General features: G+C 36.0%; 1 protein-coding gene across 22 annotated transcripts in view; it reads right to left on the bottom strand.

The window, feature by feature from the left end:
- The window catches only part of USP45 (ubiquitin specific peptidase 45), a 70,157-nt gene that overhangs the window by 24,091 nt on the left and 19,546 nt on the right, over positions 1–26,520 (bottom strand). For 17 of the 22 annotated variants that reach the window (XR_014248487.1, XM_082405341.1, XM_082405358.1 and 14 more), the window contains 4 exons: positions 17,476–17,615; positions 16,984–17,079; positions 11,667–11,797; positions 4,015–4,102 (listed from right to left, as the gene is read on the bottom strand). Coding sequence is in view for 20 of the 22 variants with exons in the window: in XM_082405341.1 (XP_082261467.1) it covers positions 4,015–4,102; positions 11,667–11,797; positions 16,984–17,079; positions 17,476–17,615 (455 nt within the window). In the remaining 2 variants the exon portion in view is untranslated. Of the gene's footprint in view, positions 1–735; positions 2,516–2,541; positions 2,640–4,009; positions 4,103–7,967; positions 10,652–11,666; positions 11,798–16,983; positions 17,080–17,475; positions 17,616–26,520 lie in introns of those variants that run through there. The other 5 variants (XM_082405351.1, XM_082405353.1, XM_082405354.1 and 2 more) reach the window with 5 other exon arrangements.

The following is a 26,520-nucleotide window of genomic DNA, read 5'->3' as shown; positions in this document are numbered from 1 at the left end:
TGTTATTTTGAAAGTTAATGCAATGTATACCTTACATATATACAAAGTAGGGTATAAAAGTGAACATACAGCAATCCATACCATGTCACACTCTCCTGAAATATACTTATATGTGAAGGAAACTGAAATAATGTGTCCCAGAAGCTATTAAATACTGAAATAATCTCCAATTCAGACTCAATAAACTTGAAAATTTATATAATTTTGATATTGTCTAAGCTAAACTTGACTTTTATACCTTGAAAAGAGAACTTATTAAACTAAAATATGAAAATTAGAATGGTGTGAATTCCATGTAAGAGAAACTTTTAATGGACTTAAATGAAAGATGCCAATAAATACCCATGTTCACCTATAAATATTTAATATAACCGTAAAAAGCCTCTCCAGCCACTAAAGATAAAGCCTCTAATTCAACTTAGAAGTCTGTAAATTTATTCTACAATTTTGAACATTCAGACGACTTTCAATAGAATTTAATGAGCCTTTACCATACTGTAAAATGTAAGCTATGATATCACACTTTTAAAAAAGAGTAAAAACAATTAAGCTGTTTAAATTATTGACTTTTAAACTATTAGACTTTTGTTTTTTTATTTTATCCTAGCCACAAATTTATATTCTCTGCTCTAAACTGCTAAAGAGTTAGTTAATAGGTAGTTCATCAAGCTGAATAAAATAAATAGGCTTAGGTCCATCTCCAACCTTTCATTGTTGCGCTTTGAACCATTTAGGTTTAAAAAAAAAAAAAAAAGACTTTGGTTAGGGAGTGACTAACAACCACTGGCACATTAATCATTTAGCAGTACCCATGTTCGACTAGTTCAAATCTTCATGTTAAACTTCTTTCAAAAATAATGCAAACACTCATAATTTAAGTTAGCTGAGATATTCTACCTTTAAAATAATCTTACCCAGTAACGTATTAAAGCGATATATCTTTGATAATGCAAATGTAATTATAATTAATTTAGAGATAGCTCAAATTAAAAGGAAAAAAGTGAAGAAGCATGTATTTCTAAGGTAAAAAGACTGCCTATAAAAGAAGTTCTTATTGTGAATTTGATTTTATTTCACACATAAAAAATTTAGAATTTTTGCACAAATGATCCCTTTAGCTCTCTACTCAGCAAGAGCGAGTTATATTCCTCAACTTCAGAGTCATAAGAAAAAGACCCTAATGAAACAATATGAAAAGAGGTCAGTAGTTTTAAATCATCACTAGAAGAGTCTGGTGGCAGACATACCGCTGTAGCCTTCCTTCAATCAAAAAACACATGGCAGAGACAAACTACAACAGCTGCCCGATTAACAGCTGCGGAGTTCCCAGGCCAGACAATGCAGCTCTTGCTTGCGTACTCACTGTAACTGACTGGCACGACTGTCCTTGCTTACGAGACTGAATAGATCCACAGACTTGACATTTTAATTCTGCCACACCATCTAAAACCCTCAAATAAAGGAAGAAAGATAAGAGCTTTCAGAAACCAGTGTTTCCTGCTGTACTGCCTGAGTTTTCAAGATACTGTGAATCATCATAATGCATCATCATGACAAAAGAATAATTTAATTGTAACAAAGAATGCCATCAAGTAATAAAAGTAAAACAGAAAAAAAATTATAGGGATAGATTTTATTGTTTTATTTGTAATATAAACAGAGAAAAACATTGTAAAGAGTGACTTTTAATTCCATTTACAATGATACATGACCACCATGTAGCAAATGTATCCTGCAAATCATAGGGGAAAAAAATTATTCTAGCAACTGATGGTTTGAATTAATCCTAAAGTAACTACTATGTCATCTATAGGCTCAGAAGGTCATAAATGCATTTACTACTCATAACACAAAGACAGAGCATCTCTTTCCACCTTGCTACCTTGTATCAACCCCTTCAATAAGAGTATCAATGTATCATAGTTATTAAATCAGAGTTAACTTTTTTCAAATAGTGAAATAATTATGGTTAAATTTTAAATAGCAAGCTTAAAAAATGGGTTATTTATACTAGTCACTAATGACCAAGCATTAAAATTAAACTTTAATAAGCAGTATTGGATAAAATTAGATAATTAGTTTGGAGGTCAGAAAGACTTAAGTTTGAATCTCCATTCTTGATATCAGTTTCTAGATCTAAGAAAATGTGATCAAACATTAGCTCAGGGGGATTGTGTTAATGTCCCAAAACTTAACTAATTACAAATCTCTTTACTGACTTTTTTCAAAACAAAGTACAGGTAAAACATAACGCAGAATTACCCTGTCAATTTAACAGTTTATTCAAATTATAACATATTCAAAGTAACTGCAAATCCCCAAGTAACTAGCTAGTATAACTCATTTAAGAGACTTTGTTTTCTTCCCAATTCAAATTCTCAAGAAATACTGTCCATTTAAAGGGTAAGCACAGGGAATTCCCTGGTGGTCCAGTGGTTAGGACTCGGTGCTTTCACTGCCAGGGGCACAGGTTTGATCTCTGGTCTGGGAACGAAGATCCAACAAGCCATGAGGCCTGGCCAACAAAAAAAAAAGGGCGTGGGGTGGGGGGTAAGCACAGACAACATATTCAACAAACAATCACTGAGCACTACTGTGTGCAAGGCACACGGGATACCATTCCTTGAGGAGAGCACAGCCTAAGAGAGATGATAGACGTAAATCTAAATAGAAGGTAGTAGGGTTCATAATCAAAATACATAAAAATAGATGGCAGAAAGGGAGTGACACCTTCAGAAGTTGAATTCAACTAATTTAATATGAAAGTCTAACAACAGCCAGTTAAGGATAGGATTGTAATATACACTGTTTGGTAGCAGGAGGGTGTAATTAACTCATTCTTTAAGATAATTTACGAAAAAATATTAGAACCATAACTCTCTCTTCACTGAAAACTGGCCATTAGGAGTAAAGAAACACTACAATGTTATGTACAATTCAAACAAAGTAGAATTTTTTTTTTTAAAAAAAAGGAGGGTCCGCCCTGCCTAGTAACATAGTAAACACCTACCACAAACATATCAGCACTTCATTTTCACCTGGTTGCTCTACTACCGTATTAATATTTAGATTAAGAAGGGTATTCACCTTGAACAGAAAACAGGATTTCACCTGTTATTAACAATTATGATCGGCAGGGGCTGCCCAGGGTGCTATGTTGAGAATGATTCTGAGACTGAACCCTGACTCAGTGGAACTGTTATGAATGATTAGCAGGGTCTGCTATGAGAGAGAAAGGGAGGAAGTGGAGGATATGTGCCGTGTATTTGATATCTTGCATCTTTAATATCTTGTATTTTCTCTGAAAAATTGTATCCTATTTGCATAGGACCCCACCAAAAAAGGTGAATATAACTAATTTAATATTAAAGTCAACCAACAGCCAATCAATTAAGGGACAGGATTACAATAAACCCTGTTTCAGAAATCTAACCAGTCCTTTTTTACTCAGAAACAGTCCCTGATCCAGGAGGCTGGGACCCCAATTTCCTGGTTCCTGAGTGGACTGCAAACCAACGTGGGATAATGGGACTTCTCTCTTTTGGGAATTTAGAATTGGGATTCACAAGCAGCAAGCCATGGTGGTCAGGTGCTACCATTCAGACAGGGAAGCAAAGAAACTACTCTGTCCGCAGAGAGATGGGTAAAGAAAATCTATAGAGCCAGAGAAACTGGGGGAAAAAGGAGAATACTTTCCGGATTCCTGAGAACCTTCCTGTCCTATATCCCCCTTTATTTGGATTATTAGATTCCCTTTTCTTTATTTAAGCTAGTATTAATTAATTTCTGTTATTTATAGCCAAAGGGCATTAACTAATAAAGGGTAACAGAGTTGTGAAAGAGTGAAAAAATAATCTTCTGGTAGAAGGGGCAAAAAAGTGGGGGGAAGAGAAGAGTAAATAGAAGTTTTTTAAAAAGTCAAATTACTCTCAACCATACATTAAAATTTTGGTAAAAATTCCTTCAGCTTTGTACCCTCTTCTTAAGAGAATATGTGATAAACACAAACCTGACCTTTGTTTCTTCTGTCCTCACTGCATCGAGCAGATAATGAAGAAGCTCCTGACTGTCCTGTTGTTGAAAACTTTTAAATCCAGGGGCCCTATGGTTTAAAAACAAAACAGGAAAGAAAAAAAAGAACAATCATTTTATCAACAATATATTATTATTATTTAAAATCACCTTGAAATAACATATATTCTAAGATTTAATTTACTCCTTTTTCTATAAATAGAAAGACAAAATGTGATTACTGTTCCAATTAGGATGAGATCTTCAGTACACTGAGAATAAGATGGCTAAACACTTATTAAGCAACTACTACATGCCAAGTACAGTACATATGTTAAGCTTCACATAATCCTGAAACAAGCTTGGAATGTACTATTTTCTTTAGCTTATATAAGAGGGTTCAGAGGGACTATTTAATTTGCAAGGTCACACAGCAGGTAAAAAAACAGTATTCAAACCCAAGCTACTGTGATCTATTACCTTCCTACCTTATATAACCAAAAGAAAAGCAAGAGATTATTTATATTAATATAAAAAACTATAAACTGTTATCTCTATGAAGGTTTTCATTTTATGAATTTGACAATCAGATTTCCTGTGTATTAACTAAATAAAAGGATAAGGGGTTATTCATGGAGAAATCAGCACAGCAAATGTTTAGCTGATTTCAGTAACTTTAAAAAGTAATATTTACTGCAATTAACTCAATGCTAAAATGAATATTTTTGCCTTAAATGCAAACAATTACTAAATTTAAAAAGTGCTCTGAGCTAAGATGAAGAAAGAATTTTGTCAAAATAACACAAAATAGTAAAACTATCTCATGGTAGTACAAGTTTACAATGGTCTTATTATTACCATTCCCTTATTATGTGGTCTAATATTACCACATATTTCATTTGATGTACACAACAATGCCTTTAAGGAATTCATAAATACATACTCTGCCATTTTATATAAGGGACTTGAGCATCCATGGAGTTTGGTATCCTCGGGGGTCCTGGGACCAATCCCCTGTGGATACCAAGGGACAACTGTAATACGAACTCCGTTTTACACTTGACAAAACTGAAGAACAAGTTGAGTGCCACTGACATAAATCCAGGTCTTCTGATTCTTGAGTCCAGTACTTTAAGCATTATTCCTCATTATCTCATGATGAATATTCATCCTAGTAATGTACTAGTGTGAGTCCCTGGTGCTAAAACACTCTCTGAACTACTAGCGAATCTAGCCTGAAACAGGAACCATCATTTCAGTTACTCACTCTTGCTAAGAAGTAGCAAATAGCAGCATGATGTAGAGAACACTTTCACTTACTCCCTTGGTGGGCTTCCCTTTCTGCGTGCGGTGGATAGTGCCCACCTCCTAGATCAGAGGTGAGGACAGAAACCAAGATGGATACAAATTCCAACCCCCTTAGGGCCTCCCCAGCTGGAATTCATAAAGGCGGAAATTGCATGACACTACACTTAGGCTGTAGGTATCAGGAAAGGTCTGTGAAGTGGAAGAAGACTGGGAGGGGAAATGGGGATCCTTCAGAGAGCCTCACCAGCCAGGTGGCAGGTAGGAGGAGACAGTTTATGGCTTTCGAAGTAGACACACAGGAAGAAATAGTTCCCAAACAAAGGAGAAACTGTCTCTACCGTGTCTCTACCTATAGCTCCATCTCAACCATGCTCAAAGCACTTACTGCCTTCTAAACCACTGAAGAAAATTTAATAAACCTAGATTTTTTTCTTTCTTCTTTTATTTAGGGCTGGGGAACAAATCATATGATGACTTACAGAATCTCTAATGGAGCCTATCTGAGCTACCAATAAATACCAAAAGATACCTTCAAACTTAAAGGATAAAAATAGAAAAATCACTAAATATATGAAAAAATTCACCCTATTCAAAACAAGGGAAACTCTAAACATTCACAGGACTGTGCCTTAGTAAAAGTGTTACTGTGGGAAAGAGTTGAGAACTTTCAGAAATCTCATATTCTAAGAGGAAAATGTATACACACTCATAAAACAGGAACAGACTGCCAAGACAAAGAAATTTAAAACGAGAGACTTCATGGAGATGTCTTCTGGGTGCAGATGAATCAGTCTGTTCATAATCCAAAAACTCTCTCTGCTCCAAACGTAACAAAATATAAAAGGAGAAAACAAACAAACAAAAAAGGCTTAAGTGGGATTCAATACAAAAAAATCTCACAGAACAAAAATATTAGAACACGAAATTGTAGGCAGACTGAAAAACAGACTTGACAGGCTCTAGGCCTGAAAGAGCTCAGCCCTGAAGTGTAAAGAAAACGAAAAGTACTTCATACAGAGACCAGAGCCAGGATCATTGTTTAAGGATGGTTGATCTTACCAAGAGCCTGAAAGGAAGCCCTTAGGCAAGTGTTACCTAAGGCTACAACAGAACACAGACACAGCCTAGGGACCTGAACCTGAGCCAAGCCTTCTACAGACTCTTCTCCCATCTGCTAACCAGGGCAGCATGGTAAGCGAATCATTAAGAGAGCTGGATCTCCAAGGCCAGCCTGGAGGGAAGGGGTGAGGCTATCATAAAATTTAAAATTTTTAGGCAGGAAGAGGAGGTGGATATGAGGAAGGGAGGGGATGGGAGAAAGCAAAGGAGTTGAAGACAGGAGCGGAAAAACAAAAAATTCACTCCAAAGAAGGCTACAATCCAGTATTATAAAACACATAAAAAAATCTAATGTTAAAAACAACTGAAATGAATTTACTTCACTCCAAATAAATTTTATAGAACTGTCCCAAAGATGTTGCCATAAATATGTTGAGAATGTCCAAAAACATAAAATAAAGGCATAACTGCCAATAAAAGCCCAGATACTACAAAAAATAGAAAAAAATTTAAATAAGAACATGTAGATATAAGATAGCAAATTGAAATATTAGAAATAAGGAAATAAAACTACAGATATAAAAATACAAAAAATAGGATAAACTCTAAACTATACACAGTTGAAGGGTAAATTAGTAAATTAGAAGATAATACTGAAGAACATACCCAGAATACTATAGCATACTGAACTTTCATCTTTTTTTTTTTGGCTGTGCCGCCATGCAATCAGGATCTTAGTTCCCAACCAGGCCGACCAGGGACTGAACCCGTGCCCCCTGCAGTGGAAGCGAGGAGTCTTAACCACTGGACTGCCAGGGAAGTCCCTGAACTTTCAACTTATCTTGAGACTTTGATGGCATCCTTAAGGTACATGACACACCACAGAATATCACAAAACTAGGAATATATATATGTATGTAATTTCTTCATGGACAAAACCCAAAGAAAGCTCAGCACATCAATACTAGTTAGCAACATGAAGTAATAAAGGAAGCAAAAAGGTGGGCGTGAATGAGGGACTTCCCTGGTGGCACAGTAGTTAAGACTCCGAGTTCCCAATGCAGTGAGCCTGGGTTTGACCCCTGGTCCGGGAACTAGATCTCACATTCATGCCGCAACTAAGAGTCTGCATGCCATAACTAAGGAGCCCTCGAGCCTCAACTAAGGAGCCCGCCTGCAGCCATTAAGACCCGACGCAACAAAATAAATAAATAAATTTTTTTTTAAATGGGCGTGAATGAGAATGGAGACATAGAATCAGTCTACAGGGTTTCCCTGGTGGCGCAGTGGTTGAGAATCTGCCTGCCAATGCAGGGGACACGGGTTCAAGCCCTGGTCTGGGAAGATCCCACATGCCGCGGAGCAACTAGGCCCGTGAGCCACAACTACTGAGCCTGCACGTCTGGAGCCTGTGCTCCGCAACAAGAGAGGCCACAATAGTGAGAGGCCCGCGCATCGCAATGAAGAGCGGCCCCCGCTTGCCGCATCTAGAGAAAGCCCTCGCACAGAAACGAAGACCCAACACAGCCAAAAATAAATAATAAATAAATTTAAAAAAAAAAAAAAGAAAGAAAGAAAAAAAAAGAATCAGTCTACAGCATCTCTGAACCTTTCAGGGAAGAGTTCATGTAAAAACTAGTGACACCCAAATAAGATCTATACCAGAGTTGATAATACTATGTTAATGTCAATTCCCTGTTTTTGACAATACACTGCTATCATATATTATCACTGATGGAAGCTGGATGCAGGGTACACAAGAACTCTGTACTCTTCTAGTAACTTTTTGTGAGTCTTAAAACTATTGCAAAATAAGATACTGAAGGGGAAAAAAAAGCCAGAGGAAAGCTAAAGAACTTGCTCCCAACAATTCATCACAAGTGGTCAAAGTGTCTGACAATCACCATAATAACAGAAACTTCAAGAGATTGGTTCAACTTTCAAAAATCAATCCATGTATACATACAACATGGAAAAATCTCAAAATAATTACACCAAGTGAAAGAAGCCAGACCAAAAAAGAGTACATGTTGTATGATTCTATTTATAGTTGACCCTTGAACAACACAAGTTTGAACAGTATGGGTCCACTCACATGCAGATTTTTTTCAGTAAATACGTACTAGAGTACTACACGATCCTCAGTTGGCTGAATCAACAAATGTGGAACCTGGGATCTGGAGGGCCGACTGACTGTAAAGTTATATGCAGATTTTTGACTTCGGGGAGGGTTAGTGCCCCAAAACCCTGTGTTGTTCAAGGGTCAACTGTATACAGAATTCTAAAAAATGCAAACTAATCTATAGTGGCAAAAAATAGGTAAGGGGTAGCCCTGGGGCAGGGCTTGGGGAAGGAGTCCAGAGAGAGGGATTACAAAGGGGCCCAAGAAAACTTTTAGGGGTGACAGATACATTCATCATATTGACTGTGGCAGTGGTGTTACAAGTGTATAAATATGTTAAAACTTAACTGATATTACACTTTACATACATACAGTTTATTGTAAATCAAATATGTTCACTAAAGCTATTCAGAATATCCATTAATACAATTCACTATTTCAACAGGTTAAAAAATATATGATTATTTTAATAGATGCAGAAAAAGCACTCAGTAAAATTTAATACCCATTCTTTTTTCTTATAAAACAACAAACATTTATTATCTCATTTTCTCTGGGCCAGGAATCAAGGTATACCAATACCCATTCTTGATAAGATCTCTCAGAAAAAAGTAGGAATGAGAATTTCCTCAACCTGATGAAAGGCATCTATGAAAAATCTACAGCTCTTATCATTCTTATGTGTGAAAGCCTGAATGCTCTGCCCCTTATATCAGGAACAAAGCAAGGATATGTATTACACCACTCCAACACCACATTAGAGGTCCTTGCCAGCAATATAAGGTAAGAAAAATATAAAAAACGATACAGCTTGGAAAAGAAGAAATAAGATGGTCTTTGTGTACCAATGACATTATTGTCTATATAAGAAATCCCAAAGAATCTACATAAAGCTACTCTAACCAGTAAGTGAATTGAGCAAGGAAGCAAGAAAAAAGGTCAATACACAAAAATCAATTGTATTTCTCTATATTAGCAATGAGCAACTAGAAATTGAAAAAAAATTTAAGTACCAAATTACAATAACTACCATTAAAAAAACCATGAAATTCTTAAGGTAAATCTAACAAAATGGGTGGATTCATAGCATGAAAGCCATAAAATTTTGATGAGGAAAAATCAAGGACCTAAATAAATGAAAAGGCATCTCATAATCATGCATTGTAAGACTCAACATTGTTAAGATGTCATTTCTCTCCAAACTGATCTACATGTTCAATGTAATCCCAACTGACAAACCAATTTAAAAGTCACATAAAAAAGCGAAGGACCTAGAGCAGTAACCCACCCCCCAAAAAAAGAAAATTTGAGGACTCACACCATCCAATTCCAAGACTTAGTATGAAGCTATAGTAATCAAGACAGTACAGTACTGGGGTAAGAATAGACATATAGATCAATGGAACAGAACAAAGTCCAAAAACAGACCCAACATATATGGCTTAAATCTTCACCTGACTTTTTTTTTTAAATCACTTTTGTTAATATATACATATCTCTTTTTAAAGTAAATACAATAAAGCAAAAGAAAATGCAACTTAAAAATATTTTCAAGTAACGTTTGATCCAGTAATTCTATTTATCCCACAGACGTACTCTCATAAGTGCAATGATATACACACACACACACATATCTAGATGTAAAATCAAATAAGTTATATCCACATGTACTAATATAGAAAGATGTACAAAACACATTAAGCAAAACAAGCAAGTTGCAAACTATTTTTATGTCTATGTATGCATAATCACTTTTGGACAGAATAAAGAAAACAGATAACGGTAGTCTGAATTTTTATCTATGGGCACCTATCATTTTAATAATAATTAGAAAATGTTTACAAATCTCTATAAAACCAGAAAAAAAAAGATACAAAACAAAGTTATTTTGGGGAGAGTCAAAAACAAATTTCTAAAGTACATAATGTCCTAAAAACTTTTTAACTCTATGAGGCACCCATGTCTCTGAGACTTTTAAAGGCTTTTTTTGTTCTTCAGGTTTTGAAAAAACAGCACCTGGCAACCAAATGAAACATACAATAAACCCTCCATATTTTGGACTACATTTAAAATACCATGGCACATTATGCTAAGTGAAATAAGTCAGTTACAGTAAGACAAATAGTGCATGATTCCAATTATATGAGGTACCTAGAAACGGGGGAGGGGAAAAGAGGAGTTACTAATTAATGAACAAGTTTTAGTCAAGCAAGATGAATAAGCTCTATAGATCTGCTGTTCAACACTGTACCTACAGTCAACAATAACACATTGTACACTTGAAATTTTTTTAAGAGGGTAGATCTCATGTTGTGTTCTTTCCACAATAAACTTTTTTAAAAAAGGAAATTAACATTGGTACAATACTATGAGATAAAATAAAATGCAATAAAATATAATACAGCACCATGGCATAGGTAACTAGCTGAAAATTAAAATGAAATTTTAAAACCTGGAGATATACAAAAATGCAAGTTCACATTTAAAGAATTTGGTTTCTACATATTTTACTAATTGTGGACTGGACTAGTTTATGAGCTCCTGAAAGGGTCTGTTTTTAATAAATTATAAGTTGTGTACCCCTGGATTCTAGCAACTACTTGAAACAAAGTACGATCTCAAATTTCTATAAAGGAATAAATGAATGTCAGGTCCCTTATGACATGTGTTTATTTCTAGGCACACAAGGATTTTGTTTTTAAATATACTGCGATATCTTGGGAAATTTACTTAAATTCTGCATGCCTCAAAGCTCATCTTTAAAAATAAGAAAACTAGGTTAGATGATCTATTATAGCACTTTTAGATTTTATAATTCTATAATTTTCTCACTTTATGGTATTACATCATGGGCTTCTGAGTCAGGACAGACATCTATTTAAGCCCTATTTTTGTCACCATGAAACAAGGTAAGCTACTCAACTTCTGGGGGTCTCAGTTTCCTTATATATAAAATGGGGATAAACAATCACTTCTTCAGAGTATTATGAGATATAATTTAGATAAGGCACACAGCTGCAACTAAACGAATGTTAGTTCTTTCTCTTGGTAGTCTAGGCAATAACAGCAATGTCACAGTCAGAGTCAAACTACTCATATTAAGTGATAAACACATTAGTGTTTTGTAACTCATGATTATTTGTATTAAGAATGTAGATGTACCCACTTCTGACAAAGCTGATTAAAAAGAACTTTGGGAGAAAGTGGTCCTCTTTCAGTCTCCTTCATGCTGTGAAGAAACAGGAACAAGGCTGAGGTCAATGGTCCAGGGCTTGAAAGTTCCACCACTAATGGGTCCTTTAAAAACATGATCAACTCTATGTCAGAAATACACAATTTTTAAATAAAATATTTTTAAAAATCTAAGTTACACTCTGTTTAAATGATGACTAAATCACCTCAAGTGTATTAAAAAGCTTTATGCCCTCATATATAAGATGAATATATAAAAAATGAAATTAAATGCCTTACCTTGAAAAATACAGGTATTTTCATATCCTCTGCCCTTTACTTAATAAAACTATTAGCTTAAGAGTGAAAAACCAATCTTTTGTTGCTTGTAACTGTCCCTTAATGTGCTCTCCTAAAATAAAATTACTCATTGACTTGATATTTGTACAAATTCACAAATAATCATAAATTACATTTATGAGCAAAACCCCATACTCTTCTTTTCCCCAAATATTTTACTAACAAAATAAGGAATGGGAAATTATGTCACAAATTGGTACACTATCTCCCTCTTTTAAAGGAGAGAGACATGAAGTTTGACAAAAGCAGCTACAACTGTGTGAAGGAGCAACGCTCTTTATTCTAGAATTTTTTCCCCACCAAGTTTTATCTTCTAAAATGTTATCCTTGCTAGTAACCCTCTCCTTACAGACAATGAATAAAAAGCAGATCCCAAATATAATCCTCAGACACTATAGAATGTTATCTTCTAAGACAACTATCACATATGTTGTTTCATTCATATACTCATGAAATACAAATTACATATATATTTCATACCAACTATCCTTAAAAATCAGCCATCTAGCTAAAACCACAGAAAGGACAGGATATAATTTTCTATAGCTTTTGAATATCATAAGTGATTTCTACAATGTTCAGTAAATTGAAAGCTACCTCAAGGGTCAAAAGTAAAATCTAAGGCAGTTTCAAAGCTCAAGCACTAAGGTGCAGTATCCCCTGCTCCCAACTTAAGTATTTTGAGACAGTTTAAAAACTTCAGAACTGAGTGAGTAAATAACCTGTTTTTAAAAGTATACTTAAATTTTGAAAACAAAAGTAAGTTTATTGATGAGAATGCAATATGGGTGAAGCTCACTAACATGTTGACAGAAGCCAAATGTAAAAGAGTCCATATTGTATAACTTCATTTATATATAATATTAAAACAGGCAAAACTAATCTGCCCTTTAGAAACCAGGTTAGTGGCTCTCCTTGTGAGGCAGGAAGGCAGGGAATGGAAGGCAACCTGAAGGGGGCTTCTAGCTGCTGGTAATGCTCTGTTTCTTGAGAAAAATGTTGGTTAGTTTCAGTTCAGTGTATTCAGTTTGTGAAAATTCATCAGCTCTACATTTATGATGTACACTCCTCTGTGTGAATACTTTAATAAAAAGTTTTTTAAAAGTAAGCACACTGCTGCCCAGAGATAAACCCACACACATATGGTCACCTTATTTTTGGTAAAGGAGGCAAGAATATACAGTGGAGAAAAGACAGCCTCTTCAATAAGTGGTGCTGGGAATACTGGACAGCGACATGTAAAAGAATGAAATTAGAACACTCCCTAACAGCATACACAACAATAAACTCAAAATGGATTAAAGACCTAAATGTAAGGCCAGACACTTTCAAAGTCTTAGAGGAAAACATAAGACAGAACACTATGACATAAATCACAGCAAGATCCTTTTTGACCCAGCTCCTAGAGAAATGGAAATAAAAACAAAAATAAAATAGGACCTAATGAAACTTAAAAGCTTTTGCACAGCAAAGGAAACCATAAACAAGATGAAAAGACAACCCTTAGAATGGGAGAAAATATTTGCAAATGAAGCAACTGACAGAGGATTAATCTCCAAAATTTACAAGCAGCTCATGCAGCTCAATATCAAAAAAACAAACAACCCAATCAAAAAATGGGCAGAAGACCTAAACAGACATTTCTCCAAAGAAGATACACAGATAGCCAACAAACACATGAAAGGATACTCAACATCACTAATCATTAGAGGAATGCAAATCAAACCTGCAAGGAGGTATCATCTCACACTGGTCAGAATGGCCATCATCAAAAAATCTACAAACAATAAATGCTGGAGAGGGTGTGGAGAAAAGGGAACCCTCTTGCACTGCTGGTGGGAATGTAAATTGATACAGCCACTATGGAGAAACAGTATGGAAGTTCCTTAAAAAACTAAAAATAGAACCACCATGTGACCCAGCAATCCCACTACTGGGCATATACCCTGAGAAAACCATAATTCAAAAAGATACATGTACCACAATGTTCATTGCAGCTCTACTTACAAGAGCCAGGACATGGAAGCAACCTAAGTGTCCATCGACAGATGAATGGATAAAGAAGATGTGGCACATATATACAATGGAATATTACTCAGCCATAAAAAGAAACGAAATTGAGCTATTTGTAGTGAGGTGGATGGACCTAGAGTCTGTCATACAGAGTGAAGTAAGTCAGGAAGAGAAAAACAAATACCGTATGCTAACACATATATATGGAATCTAAAAAAAAAAAAAAGGTTCTGATGAACCTAGGGACAGGACAGGAATAAAGACGCAGACGTAGAGAATGGACTTGAGGACATGGGGAGGGGGAAGGGGAAGCTCACCAAGTGAGAGAGTGGCATGGACAGATATACACTACCAAATGTAAAATAGATAGCTAGTGGGAAGCAGCTGCATAGCACAGGGAGATCAGCTCGGTGCTTTGTGACCACCTAGAGGGATGGTATAGGGAGGGTGGGAGGGATACACAAGAGGGAGGGGATATGGGGATATATGTATACATATAGCTGATTCACTTTGTTATAAAGCAGAAACTGACACACCATTGTACAGCAATTATACTCCAATAAAGATGTTAAAAAAAAAGTAAGCACACTGCTGATATTCATATAAATATTAACAAATTGAATCCAGCAACATAGAAGAAGAAGAATACATCATAACTAACAGGGGTTTGTCCCAGGAATACAAGATAGGTTTAACATTTGAAAATCAATCAGTGTAGTTTACCACATTAACAGAGAATAAAGAAGAAAAACTATATGATAATCTCAGTAGATGCTGGAAAAGCACTTGACAAAATTCAACATCCATTATGATGAAACGCTCAGAAAACTAGGAATAGAAGGGAATGTCCTCAACCTTATAAAGAACACCGGTGAAAAACCTACAGTTAAGTTCATTCTTTTTTTTTCGGTGCAGTGTCTAGTCTTAAATCCTCTTCTCTTCTTTTAAATTGAAGTATAGTTGGTGTACAATATTACATAAGTTACAGGTGTACAATATTATTATTCATAATTTTTTAAAGTTATACACCATTTATAGTTATAAAATATTGGCTATATTCCCCATGTTGTACAATATAACCTTGTAGCTTATTTTGTACCTACTCTTTTCTTTTTTTTTGGCCTCGCCATGTGGGATCTTAGTTCCCCAACCAAGGATAGAACCCATGCCCCCTGCATTGGGAGTGCAGAGTTTTAACCACTGGACCACCAGGGAAGTCCCTGTACCTACTCTTTATAATGAAGGACTGAGTGTTTTTCCCCTAATTTTGGGATTAAAGCAAGGATGTCTGCTCTCATCACTTCTATTCAACATGTTACTGGTGGCTTGAGCCAGCACAATAAAGTAAGGAAAAGAAAGAAAAGGCATACAGATTACGAAGGACCAAATAAAACTGGTGACTGAAAGAGTAGTGATCTACACTGATAGTCCCACAGCCCGGGTCCGCTGTATGTCCTAAAAAACTTAAGTCCTAAGATTGAAAATTTCCCTCTTAGAATGACACAAGCCTACAGTGATCAGCTATAATGTGATTGCCATATATAGTAATTTCACAGCTCCACATGTGAAATACTTAAACCTAACATCCAATCACAGTTAATAAGAAATATTTTCAAATGACTAGCATTAACTTCCATTTAGTAAAGTAGTCTTCACTATCTCACTACAATCTAGAAGAGGGCACTGGGCTCTAACATAAAAATTTTAAGAGGTTGAACAGGCAATGAGTTTACAGACTGCCTTTTCAACAAAAAAATACAACAATATTGTCTTTAAAAATTGCCTCCTTGGAAGAAAAATCTAAGATTACTACACTGGGCTAAGAACTTTTAGAACTCCTCTTTCTTAAGTATTTCAAAAGCCAGATCATGAGCTATACATTCACTCTCTGTTCCTCTAAAACACACACACACAAATCAATTTCTAACTGAAATCATAATTATTAGTGTAAATGCCCTCCAGCCCAAGACCACCAGGAACACATCTGTAGTTGAACAAGGTGGGTTTATTACTTGTTCCACTGAGGGAGAACACACACAATGGGGGACCATGGAGTGTCTCTCAGAGGGTATTCAAAAGAACTGATGTAGAATTTGGGCTTTAGCTGGGTGATTTAGGGAAGTTAATCTAAGGAAAATAATCTAAGGAAGCAGAGGTCTGCTCTCAATTGGATGCTGTCAGAAAGTGAGGGTATTTCTACAATTGGATATCTCAATAAAAGGAGGCTAGAATGAGGATAAAGCTGTAACTAGTTTAAAAAAAAAGTCGCAGTGACTCATTTAGGCCAAAAGAGGACGTTTGGGATTTTCTAAGTGGTAGAGTTTGTGTTTAGAGAAAATTATGAAGTGGCCTTGCTCTGTCTCATTTTAACAGTCTTGGAGTAACCTAGCTCGAGTCTGGTATTCTGTGAGATTGTTTGAATAACATGGCTTAACTGTGGGTGTCAGGCTAGCTTCTGAATGTCAAAGGCTGCCTTTTTCCCCTTTCTCATTCGTTTAAAAACCCAATATCAAATTAGGCTCCAAAAAACCTTTAGATGGTCACTATTAAAATTAAATCTACCTTTAAAGAACAAAAATGCTGTATTTAAGTAGTTGTCACCAGTAACTACAAAACAGGAATCCTAGACATTTCATTCAACAAAGGCAAAACCGTTTGTCTTTTCTAGTATGTCTGTTTGAAAGCTGACTCAACATTTTTTGTGCTGTCTAACCCATGATATGTTTGAACTATAACATACCTTAAAGCTATGACTTTAGAAGTTTTAAATCTTATCGTTTATTTTCACAAAATGCTCTTGAATTATTTTTTCAAATTCTCTGACTACCATCTCAATTGATAGTTGTGAGAAATAAGAAAGATAGGTTTTGGCAACAGGTTTTGGCAACATCACTGGCTTATCTAAACAGAGCTATTATCCAGCTAATTATACTTCTTACCAGCGGAGAGTCTGAGGAAGGAACAATCTTGAGTTCTGTTCCGTGTTCTTTGATCTCATTCATCAGTTCAGTAAGAATGTAAGACTGTGCCAAATTCTGAAAGAAAACAAAAGCAACATCTTCTGATTCAGTTATAATATGCCTCTGATGTTACAGAATAAATACTCTCCCAAAGCTTCAAATGTCATCTGGCCTAGCAAAAATATTTTTAAGTTTTAGAAAATTTAATTGAATGCATTTTACATTTAATAAATGTCACTATTACTGACAGAGCCATGGTAAAATACAGAGATCTTTCAGAAGCACTGTGGAAAAAGAAGGTGTATGTAGGTGTATGACAATGGCTAAAGATAGCCTAACCAATCAAAAAGAAAACAGACAGACTTCTAGACGAACATTCAGCAGTCATGTGACAGTCCACAGGTGTGCCAATAAACACAAATTAATTAATATAAATTTTTACATTTTACAAAGCTTTCTCATGGCTCTTACCTGCATGACTGCATTAAAAAAGCAAGTATTTCCTAAATTTGTAATTCCTTTTACAGATGTTACACTGCTGTCTTTTCTTCCCTTTTTTTCACCTGTTTCACATTTTTCTTCATAAAGTTTTATGATTCTAGAAAATGCATCTAAGTTAGAGAAAACATAATGGACACAAGATTTAAAATTAAATACAGATCATTTGACATAATTTAAATGTATTATTTAAAATTAAATAAGATTTTCCTCTGAATCAATGTTCCTGGAGGGCAAGAATACAAACTCAAATAAGTATCTCCTGTTTTGTATCCTACTGCTAAAGCAGTTAATTTTAATTCATCTTAATATACACATCGTACGTCAGACCACATTGTAGAATAAATTCCAGATGAATTTAAAAATAAAATATTTTAAAATGAAGTTAAAAAAAAAAAACAAGTAGGAAAGACCAGATCTTGGTTTCTAAACACCATTCCCACTAAAAGGAATGAAGACCCCTTGAAGGAAAGGCTGATTCTAAACCTGGGGCAGCAAAAGAGGCAAATGAGCCTATAACATTTTTGTTATGCCAGAAAATAAGGAAGTGCTCAAAAAAAAAAAAAATGGTATGTCAAAACACACAGGCATCATTTTAAATAGGTTCCCAGTGGTTCAATCTGGAACAATTTGAATATCAAAATAAAGAAGGGTACTGATAAATTATTATTCACTGAACAAAATGAGAATGAGTCTGACCTGATAATATATTTTTAAATGAGGATAAAAGAAAAAACTTTTCCTTACAAGAGAATGCCAACTAATAAAAAGAAGATCTTCCTGGACCAGGGCTTGAACCCACGTCCCCTGCATTGGCAGGTGGATTCTTAACCACTGCGCCACCAGGGAAGCCCGCATGTGGTTTTCATAAGGATTAAATGAGCTAAAGTTTTTTTTAATAAATTTATTTATTTATTTTTAAATTTTTGGCTATATTGGGTCTTCGTTGCTGCATGCAGGCTTTCTCTAGTTGCGGCGAGTGGGGGCTACTCTTCGTTGCAGTGTGTGGGCTTCTCATTGCGGTGGCTTCTCTTCTTGCGGAGCATGGGCTCTAGGCGCACGGGCTTCAGTAGTTTTGGCACGTGGGCTCAGTAGTTGTGGCTCGCAGGCTCTAGAGCACAGCCTCAGTAGTTGTGGTGCACGGGCTTAGCTGCTCTGAGGCATGTGGGATCTTCCCGGACCAGGGCTCAAACCTGTGTCCCCTGCATTGGCAGGTGGATTCTTAACCATTGTGCCACCAGAGAAGCCCCAAATGAGTTAAATTTGCTTTGCAAAGCACCTGGCATGCTAAGCACTATTTAAGAGTGTGATAAACAGCCCAGAGAGGCCCCCGAAATTGTTATTTGTGCCAAAAACCGTATGTTCATGAACAATCCTTCATGTCCCCTGTTTATCTGCTCTCACTTTTTTCTCTTTAATCATTTCCTATATTTTCTGGGGGTGTTCCCCTCAAGTTTATCTCATTTCTAACTGGATTTTCTGAATTGCTAATATGAGTTTTTTGCCTTTTGCATTGACTTTGTGGTTTTCATGATCCTGGCTTTTCTTTCTGACACGTGGAAACCTCTCATTGAGAGAAATAAATTGGTGGTTTCTCAGATGTTTCTTTCATCAAGCAAATCTACTACAAGGAAAAAAATTTTCTTTCACCTCATAACTTTTATCCTGTGATGCAATAGTTTATCATAAACTCTATTACCTGTTTTCCCCCTTTATTCCTGTTTATTTATTCTTTAAACATTATTGGTTGTTACTGGATATCTGCTGTCTAGATAATGAAGAGCTGTTTTTAACGCCCAACCCTAGAATTCTGAGTTAACATAGAAAAGAACTAGCAAAATAGATCTCTTCTCCTGTCCTCCAGATATTAAAATAAGTGATAAAAATTAAACCCCATTACAGAGCTTGGGGACAAAGGCTGGTACAATCCATGGAGAAGGTCACTGAGGTGCAGAGTCCAGGCACAGAAAAAAGGAAAAGCAGGAAAAGGCCAGACAGTATCCAGACCTACAAGGGAATGTAAAAGCAAATGAAAAAAGCCAGCCAGTGCGTAAGAAGCACTACACAAACAAGAGGAAGCCCCATACAGATCCTGGCTGGGCTTGCAAATGAGAGCAATCCACCTCTTAATTATAGCTGAGATTCTAACTAAAGTCCAGAATTAGCCGGTTTCAGGCTCACATTATAGCTGTTGCCACGAGATGGTTTCACAGTGATTTTTAAGAGATTTAAGATGAAAGAGTAATTAAATCCAAGCAGTGCTCCATCTTTTGGGGCAAGGCTGTTACTCTGATTTTACGTTAACAAAACTCAGTTTCCAACAGGTTAAGTGATTTGCCCAAAGTTATAATGATAATCTTTTGATTATAAATCCATTGTCATTTTGCCAGGTTAATTTCTCTTCAGTGATTTATGCACAATGAGAAGAATTACAAAAACTAGCAGGAAAGATTCTTACAGATTTGAGTATATGCAACCACAAACAAATATGCCTTCTCAAAAGTATTTCCTTTCGTTAACATCCTTAATAAATGTTGTCATAATATTTTTTAGCTTATTAATATGAAAACAGAGTGGCTGGGGAAAATAAACTATATAGATTATATTAACTATATATAAATACATAATATATACCATAAATATATATTTATTATTCACTTGGGAAAATACTTCCAGAAATAAATTATATTTTAATCTTTTAAGACCAAATAGCAGTTTTTAAACCATAACATGCAAATGATTTATGTATCTGTGTACCACATTTACCCATCAGTTTTCAAAACATCTGGGATAGCATCCTAAAGTAAACAATGTTCATAAGACCATCTGGTCAAAACTGCAGGCAAAAAAAAGCATAAGCATATGGAAAAACAGATTTTACCCTTCCCTTCAGCAGTAAGGGATGACAAATGTCAAACCTAGATATATCCACGCTTCACTGTGCGATGCTTTTCAGCACCACCTGGCTCTCCGTGCATATAGCCACCAAATATGGACAGCACTGCCAGAAAGAACATATCCACGGGGCAATGGCAATAAAAATAGTTTATTTCATGGTTAAATAGCCACTTCACACAAGTGGCAAGAGTCTGTTTGTTGACTTTTACATGTATTAAGTCTGTGAGAACATGCTCAAAATTAATTATGCTATTAAACTTGAATATTAAATAGATCAGATAATATAACTAGAAAATAGAACGACATTTTCTAAGAACTATTTATATGTATCTTAAAGTGCAAGGTTTTCATTTTATTAATACTAAGTAGCATGTTTATAAAATGTAACAACTCAAATAAAATTGATTTATCAAATGTCCACTGTGGGGCTTCCCTGGTGGCGCAGTGGTTGAGAATCTGCCTGCCAATGCAGGGGACATGGGTTCGAGCCCTGGTCTGGGAAGATCCCACATGCCGTGGAGCAACTGGACCCGTGAGCCACAATTACTGAGCCTTCGCGTCTGGAGCCTGTGCTCCGCAACAAGAGAGGCCGCGATAGTGAGAGGCCCGCGCACCGCAAAGAGTGGCCCCCGCTTGCCGCAACTAGAGAAAGCCCTCGCACAGAAACGAAGACCCAACAGAGCCAAAAATTAAAAAAAATTTTTTAAAAAACCCTGAATGTACCAGAAAACTGTGGGTGAATATCTTTATAAACGTGGAATACAGAAGACTTTCAAAGCATGACCCCAAAGGCTAAAAAACCATTACAGAAAAGACTGATGGACTTGGCAACAATGACACTAAAAACTTCATTACTGCCCCCCCAAAACCAAACCAAAAAACCTAAAAACTATAAACACAGTTAAACATGGAAAAACAAGTATTCTTGTCAACTATACCCTTTGTATAATCTTTCTGGAGGGCAGCTAAACAACAGTAATCAAAATTTAACATGTGTTTATAAATTGGCCAGAAATTCCAAAAAATTTAACCTACAGAAACAGAAGAATAAGTACACAGAGATGCAGCTTTGCTCACCTTGGAGAAAACTGAAAACAACCAATAGTGGATCTGTTGCCAAGTAATATTAAATGTCTCTCTTTTCTCAAAGGTATAAATATTTGTGAATTGCCTTGGTTAAACCAGAAACGGAACACTGGTGCATCCCAAGTTTCTCATAGGCACGGGGAAAGCAAACTTATTTTGCAATTTGCTTATTTAAAGAAAAAGTCTGAGAGCATCATCTCCTCTGATAACTTTCCCCACTGTAAAGATGATGATCAAACAAAGGCACACAGCTAGTTGCAGGGAGTAGATTTAAACCCAGGTAGTCTGGGTTCAGAATCCACACACTTAACCATTATGATCTGCTATCTGTCTGTATAACAATGGATGATAATGTTAATAAGTGTGACAAGTTAAGACACTAAAGAAATGCTAGTAGTGATATGAAAGAAAAGACCACTTCTTTTAAGCAAAAGCTGGATGCAATCAATTGCTGTATGTCTTTGGTGTGTGAATTTATAGTTTTATTAAAGTTTATAGTAGCCCTTCTCAAAGGGTTCCTCAAAAAAAATTAAGCCCTAATGCCATCGGTACCCACTGTATCCAATTAACTTCTCCCTATATATATCCACAAGTTAGTGCCATTTTGGGGAGAACTGAGAAAACAGTCATTCAAGTAACTCTGTGTTCTGTAGTTTGGATGAGGAACCCCAGATTTACATCCCTACAGGTAAAACAAATTGTTTTTGAAGTGTTCAACATTTTTTGTCCCTAACCCATTTTATATATGGAAATAACAATTTTTAGTACGTATTTATGAAAATGCAAATTTCTTAGGCATATGGACTGTCACTTTATACTAGAACAAAATGTATTACTTTATAAAGAAAAGTCAAAGTATTACATTACAGTCAAATTGTTGCTGTAAAAGGGTACAATATTATTTATTCTCAGATACATTATTTCAGATCCCAAATGTACCATACTTTCTTATTTCAAAAAGATACAGCAAACTTATACTTAATAAAACCAAAAGAACCAACATAACATGTCTTTTTATACCAAGAGCATAAGCTTAATGAATTTAACAGAATATAATATTTTATGCTCTCTTTAAGTTCTTTGAAAATGGCATCCCATCAGTATTAAAAATATGGGCCAAATTTATTGTTTTAGAAAAGAATGTGGGACTATCTATCATCTGTCTAGTTCACACATAGCAAACCAATATTCAATGATATAATTTCAACAGGAATTCCCGTATTCTGTAAGTGTTTGTAGAACACTTACATGACATTTACTAGACTACCAAAGTGAGAAATAAGCCCTTCAGAGAATATCGGCCCACTTTTAACAATACATATTTCTGGGTGGGTCTCACAAGAAAGTTTTCTTGCTCTTTTTCAATCTTGTGTTATATGACCTTTTCATTATATGGGGATTTTATGTGTTGTTTTTAGTTTTCTGGTATATGTTTGAGGGGGAGAGTGTGGAGAGATTATTTTTTTTAAAGCAAATCCTAGCATCAGATGTGGGATCTACACAGCTGTAAGCATTCTTCTGGGAACCAGCACTGGGATTCCCTCAACTGCTTAATGCAATTACCTAAACCAGTCATGTAGTATTAATGTAATTTGCCCATTTCTACAGCTGAAAAGAAGTTTAATCTTTAAAGAGTAAAAAGGAAAAACTTGCTATCCCACTACTTGTCTACTTTGGAACCAAATAAGAATTACCTCATATGTTTGTTCTCAAAATTCCACTAACTCCTAGTTAACCATTAGCCTTAGAAATCTTTATTTGGTCATATAATAAATTGATATTGACATATGAATGGGCAGGTATACATATTAAGGCATTCCTATATATCTCCATAGTACAGCAAGTGATCTTTCTAAAATACAAAACTGATCATCCACTTCTCCTCTTAGAACCTATAAGTGGCTCTTCATTGCCTCCAGGATAAACTCTAAACTTACAAGGCCCTTCAATAGCTGTTTCTACTTACCTCCAGAGTCTCACCTCTCACCACCCCCCCATCATCACAAAACTCAACCTCGCAGCTCTATACAATCCCCTGAACGTATCAGGCTCCCTCATCAACGAGCTATCTCCCCTGCCTGGAGCACACACCCCTTCCCTCTCTGCCTACCTAACATCTAGCTATCCTTCAGATTCCAGCTTAGAAATCTCTTCCTCTACATAAAAGTTTCCTGGATCCTCTCGTCCAGATTACTTACCACTCCAAAGTGTCCTCACAGTCCACTGTACTGGCTCCTCACGGTACTATTTAAACAGCAATTATAATTGTGATTTGTCAATATCCCTCACTAACCAAAAGATCAATAACGGCAGGAACTGAGAAACAGATCTGTCTCATTCACCACTGTATCTCCAGTATCTAGCACAGTGTCTGGCACAAGGTAGAAACTCAAGTATATTAATAGACTGAATGAATAAATAAAATAATTTGATAATATTCAGGGGTGTTTTGGTAGAAAATGCAAAGCATATCTACTTCCTCAGTAAAAACTGCTCACGTGCTAGTTCAGGTCAATTCAGCAGTATTTACTACCTAGTCATATGAGAATCAAAAATATAAGCCAGGGTACAATCCTCAAGGCATGTACAGTTTTATAAACAAGACAGATACATATGAAAGCTGAACACCACAAAATCAAGTGTTAAGATTCTAAAGTATGCTACAAAGAAGAAGAGATAAAACGAAGGATTGGGAAAGTGTCACTGAAGTAGGATCTGAGCTGAGCCTTAGGGCAAGAAAGACTGAAGACAGAAACTATAAAGACAGAAATGTGCTAGTTTAGCAGTTCTCAAAGTGTATCTGAAGACAACCCCCCTCTTTTGGGTGTCCATAAGCTCCAAGGTATTTTCATAATAAGCCCAAGATGTTATTTGGTTTTCTTACTTTCATTCATTCTCAATTATACAATGCAGTTTTACAGAGGCTACAGGCCATGTGATATCAGAACAGACTGAATGCAGAAGTAGATACGAGAATCCAGCTGTTTCTATTAAGCCAGACATTCAAGAGATTTGGAAAAATGTAAAACAATGCCACTCATTAGGTTTGTGTTGTTTTGGAAACCGTTACCTTTTCTAAAAATATGTTATTTGTGTTAACGTGTAATGGAATTACAGCTATTTTTCAGTAAATTAATAAATATTCTAATTTTTTAGATTTAATTTCTAATATGATAAATATTAATAGATATACCCTACCTAACCAAAGCTCTTTAAGTCCTCAATAATTTTTTAAGAGTCTAAAGGGCTACTGGGAACAAAAGTTGAGATTCACTGAGCAGAGAAGCTGAATTAGATGTATCAGACATGAAATTAGCCCAGGCACTGTATAACTTAAAAACATGTTTAAGGTACAGGTACAGGCTTTCCTCTCAGTAGTTATTTTTACTTAATGCAAAATATAAAAAGGCTCCATTTAAATCACTCTTATCCTGCCATTTGAACACAATATATACAGTTTCATAGTCTTTTTGAATTACCATATACAGACATTTTTACATTTCTACAATCTTCACCATTATCATTTAAAATAGCTACATAATCATTTCCAGCATTCTTACAAACCTCAATAGCAACTTTCATATTTGACTTGTAAAGTATCTTATAAAAATATTACTATCCCAAAAAACTTACTTCTAAAATACCAAGGGATATTATTTTAAATCAAACTTGCCTGAGAGCTGCTGTAACTTGGAACACAAAGATACTAACATTTTGCCCTAGAACTTCTGGAAACCCTGGATTCAGAACTATGTCTCGCCCTAACTTTAAAGGCTCTACACACTCTCAAACTCCTTCAAGAACCTGTTTCCCCCATTCCAGGTGCTACCCATGGTTCCATAAACACAATTAAAGCTTACATTGGTGTTTCCTTCCCAGCACCTGAAATGATTTCTTCTCTCCTCTCTACCTATCTAAAGTTCATCCTTTAAGGGTCGGCTTGGAAGCCAGCTCATCCACGATTCCTTTTGAGTTCCTTTCAATTGAACACTGCATCCCTCTTTGAATATTTGAAGGACTCTGTTTGAACATCACTCAAAATACAAACAAATTATGTTCGACTTACATCATTATTTTTTTAATCTCACACCTTTTTTAAACTTCTTTAGGAAAGGTCTTATCAATCTCTCTTCCCATGGGAAACAGGGAGAAAGTGCTGAGGAAAATGAGGCTCAGACAAACTGTAATCTGCCCCAGGTCACAGAGCTAGTGATTGAAAGAGTCAAATTTGAATGCCAGACTCCCCTGACTCGAAGCCCATGGTTTTTCTCCCATACCATTCCACGCTCCCTACCTTACATCCTTTGTGATAATAAATATTCAAGAAATCTGTAAAACTGAATGGAATCAGACTGGCTTTGTTCTTAACCTCAAGGAATCTCTAACGTAAAAAATCCAGAGAAAATAATTTCTACAGTTGTACTTTTGCCACCCTTGCCATCATATCCCTACATTTCTTCCTTTTTTTTTTTTTTTATTTATTTTAATTTTATTTTTGGCTCTGTTGGGTCTTTGTTGCTGTGTGCGGGCTTTCTCTAGTTGCGGCGAGCGGGGGCTACTCTCCATTGCGGTGCGTCGGCTTCTCATTGTAGTGGCTCCTCTTGTTGCAGAGCACAGGCTCTAGGCACATGGGGTTCAGTAGTTGTGGCACACGGGCTCAGTAGTTGTGGCTCACGGGCTCTAGAGCGCAGGCTCAGTAGTTGTGGCGCACAGGCTTAGTTGCCCCGTGGCATGTGGGATCTTCCTGGACCAGGGATCAAACCCGTGTCCCCTGCATTGGCAGGCGGATTCTTAACCACTGCGCCACCAGGGAAGCCCCCTACATTTCTTCTTATGGCCAACAAAACTAATGGGCAGCTTTCAGGAGACAGCATTAAGACCAACCTCTGTTCTATAAGTATTAAATGCCTATAACCACCATATTTTCCAATGAATGAGTGATAAAATTAATCATTTCTTCTGCTGTCCAAGAACCTGAGTTTACCTCCTCTAGTTCCTCCTCCAATGTTTTCATCATTACTGTCTCAGAGCAAC

This window comes from Balaenoptera borealis, assembly GCF_965194805.1.
Source record: "Balaenoptera borealis genome assembly, chromosome: 9".
NCBI classification, from domain to species: Eukaryota; Metazoa; Chordata; class Mammalia; order Artiodactyla; family Balaenopteridae; genus Balaenoptera; species Balaenoptera borealis.
The sequence above is the reverse complement of the archived record's forward strand: the minus strand, read 5'-3'. Positions and strand labels throughout refer to the sequence as shown.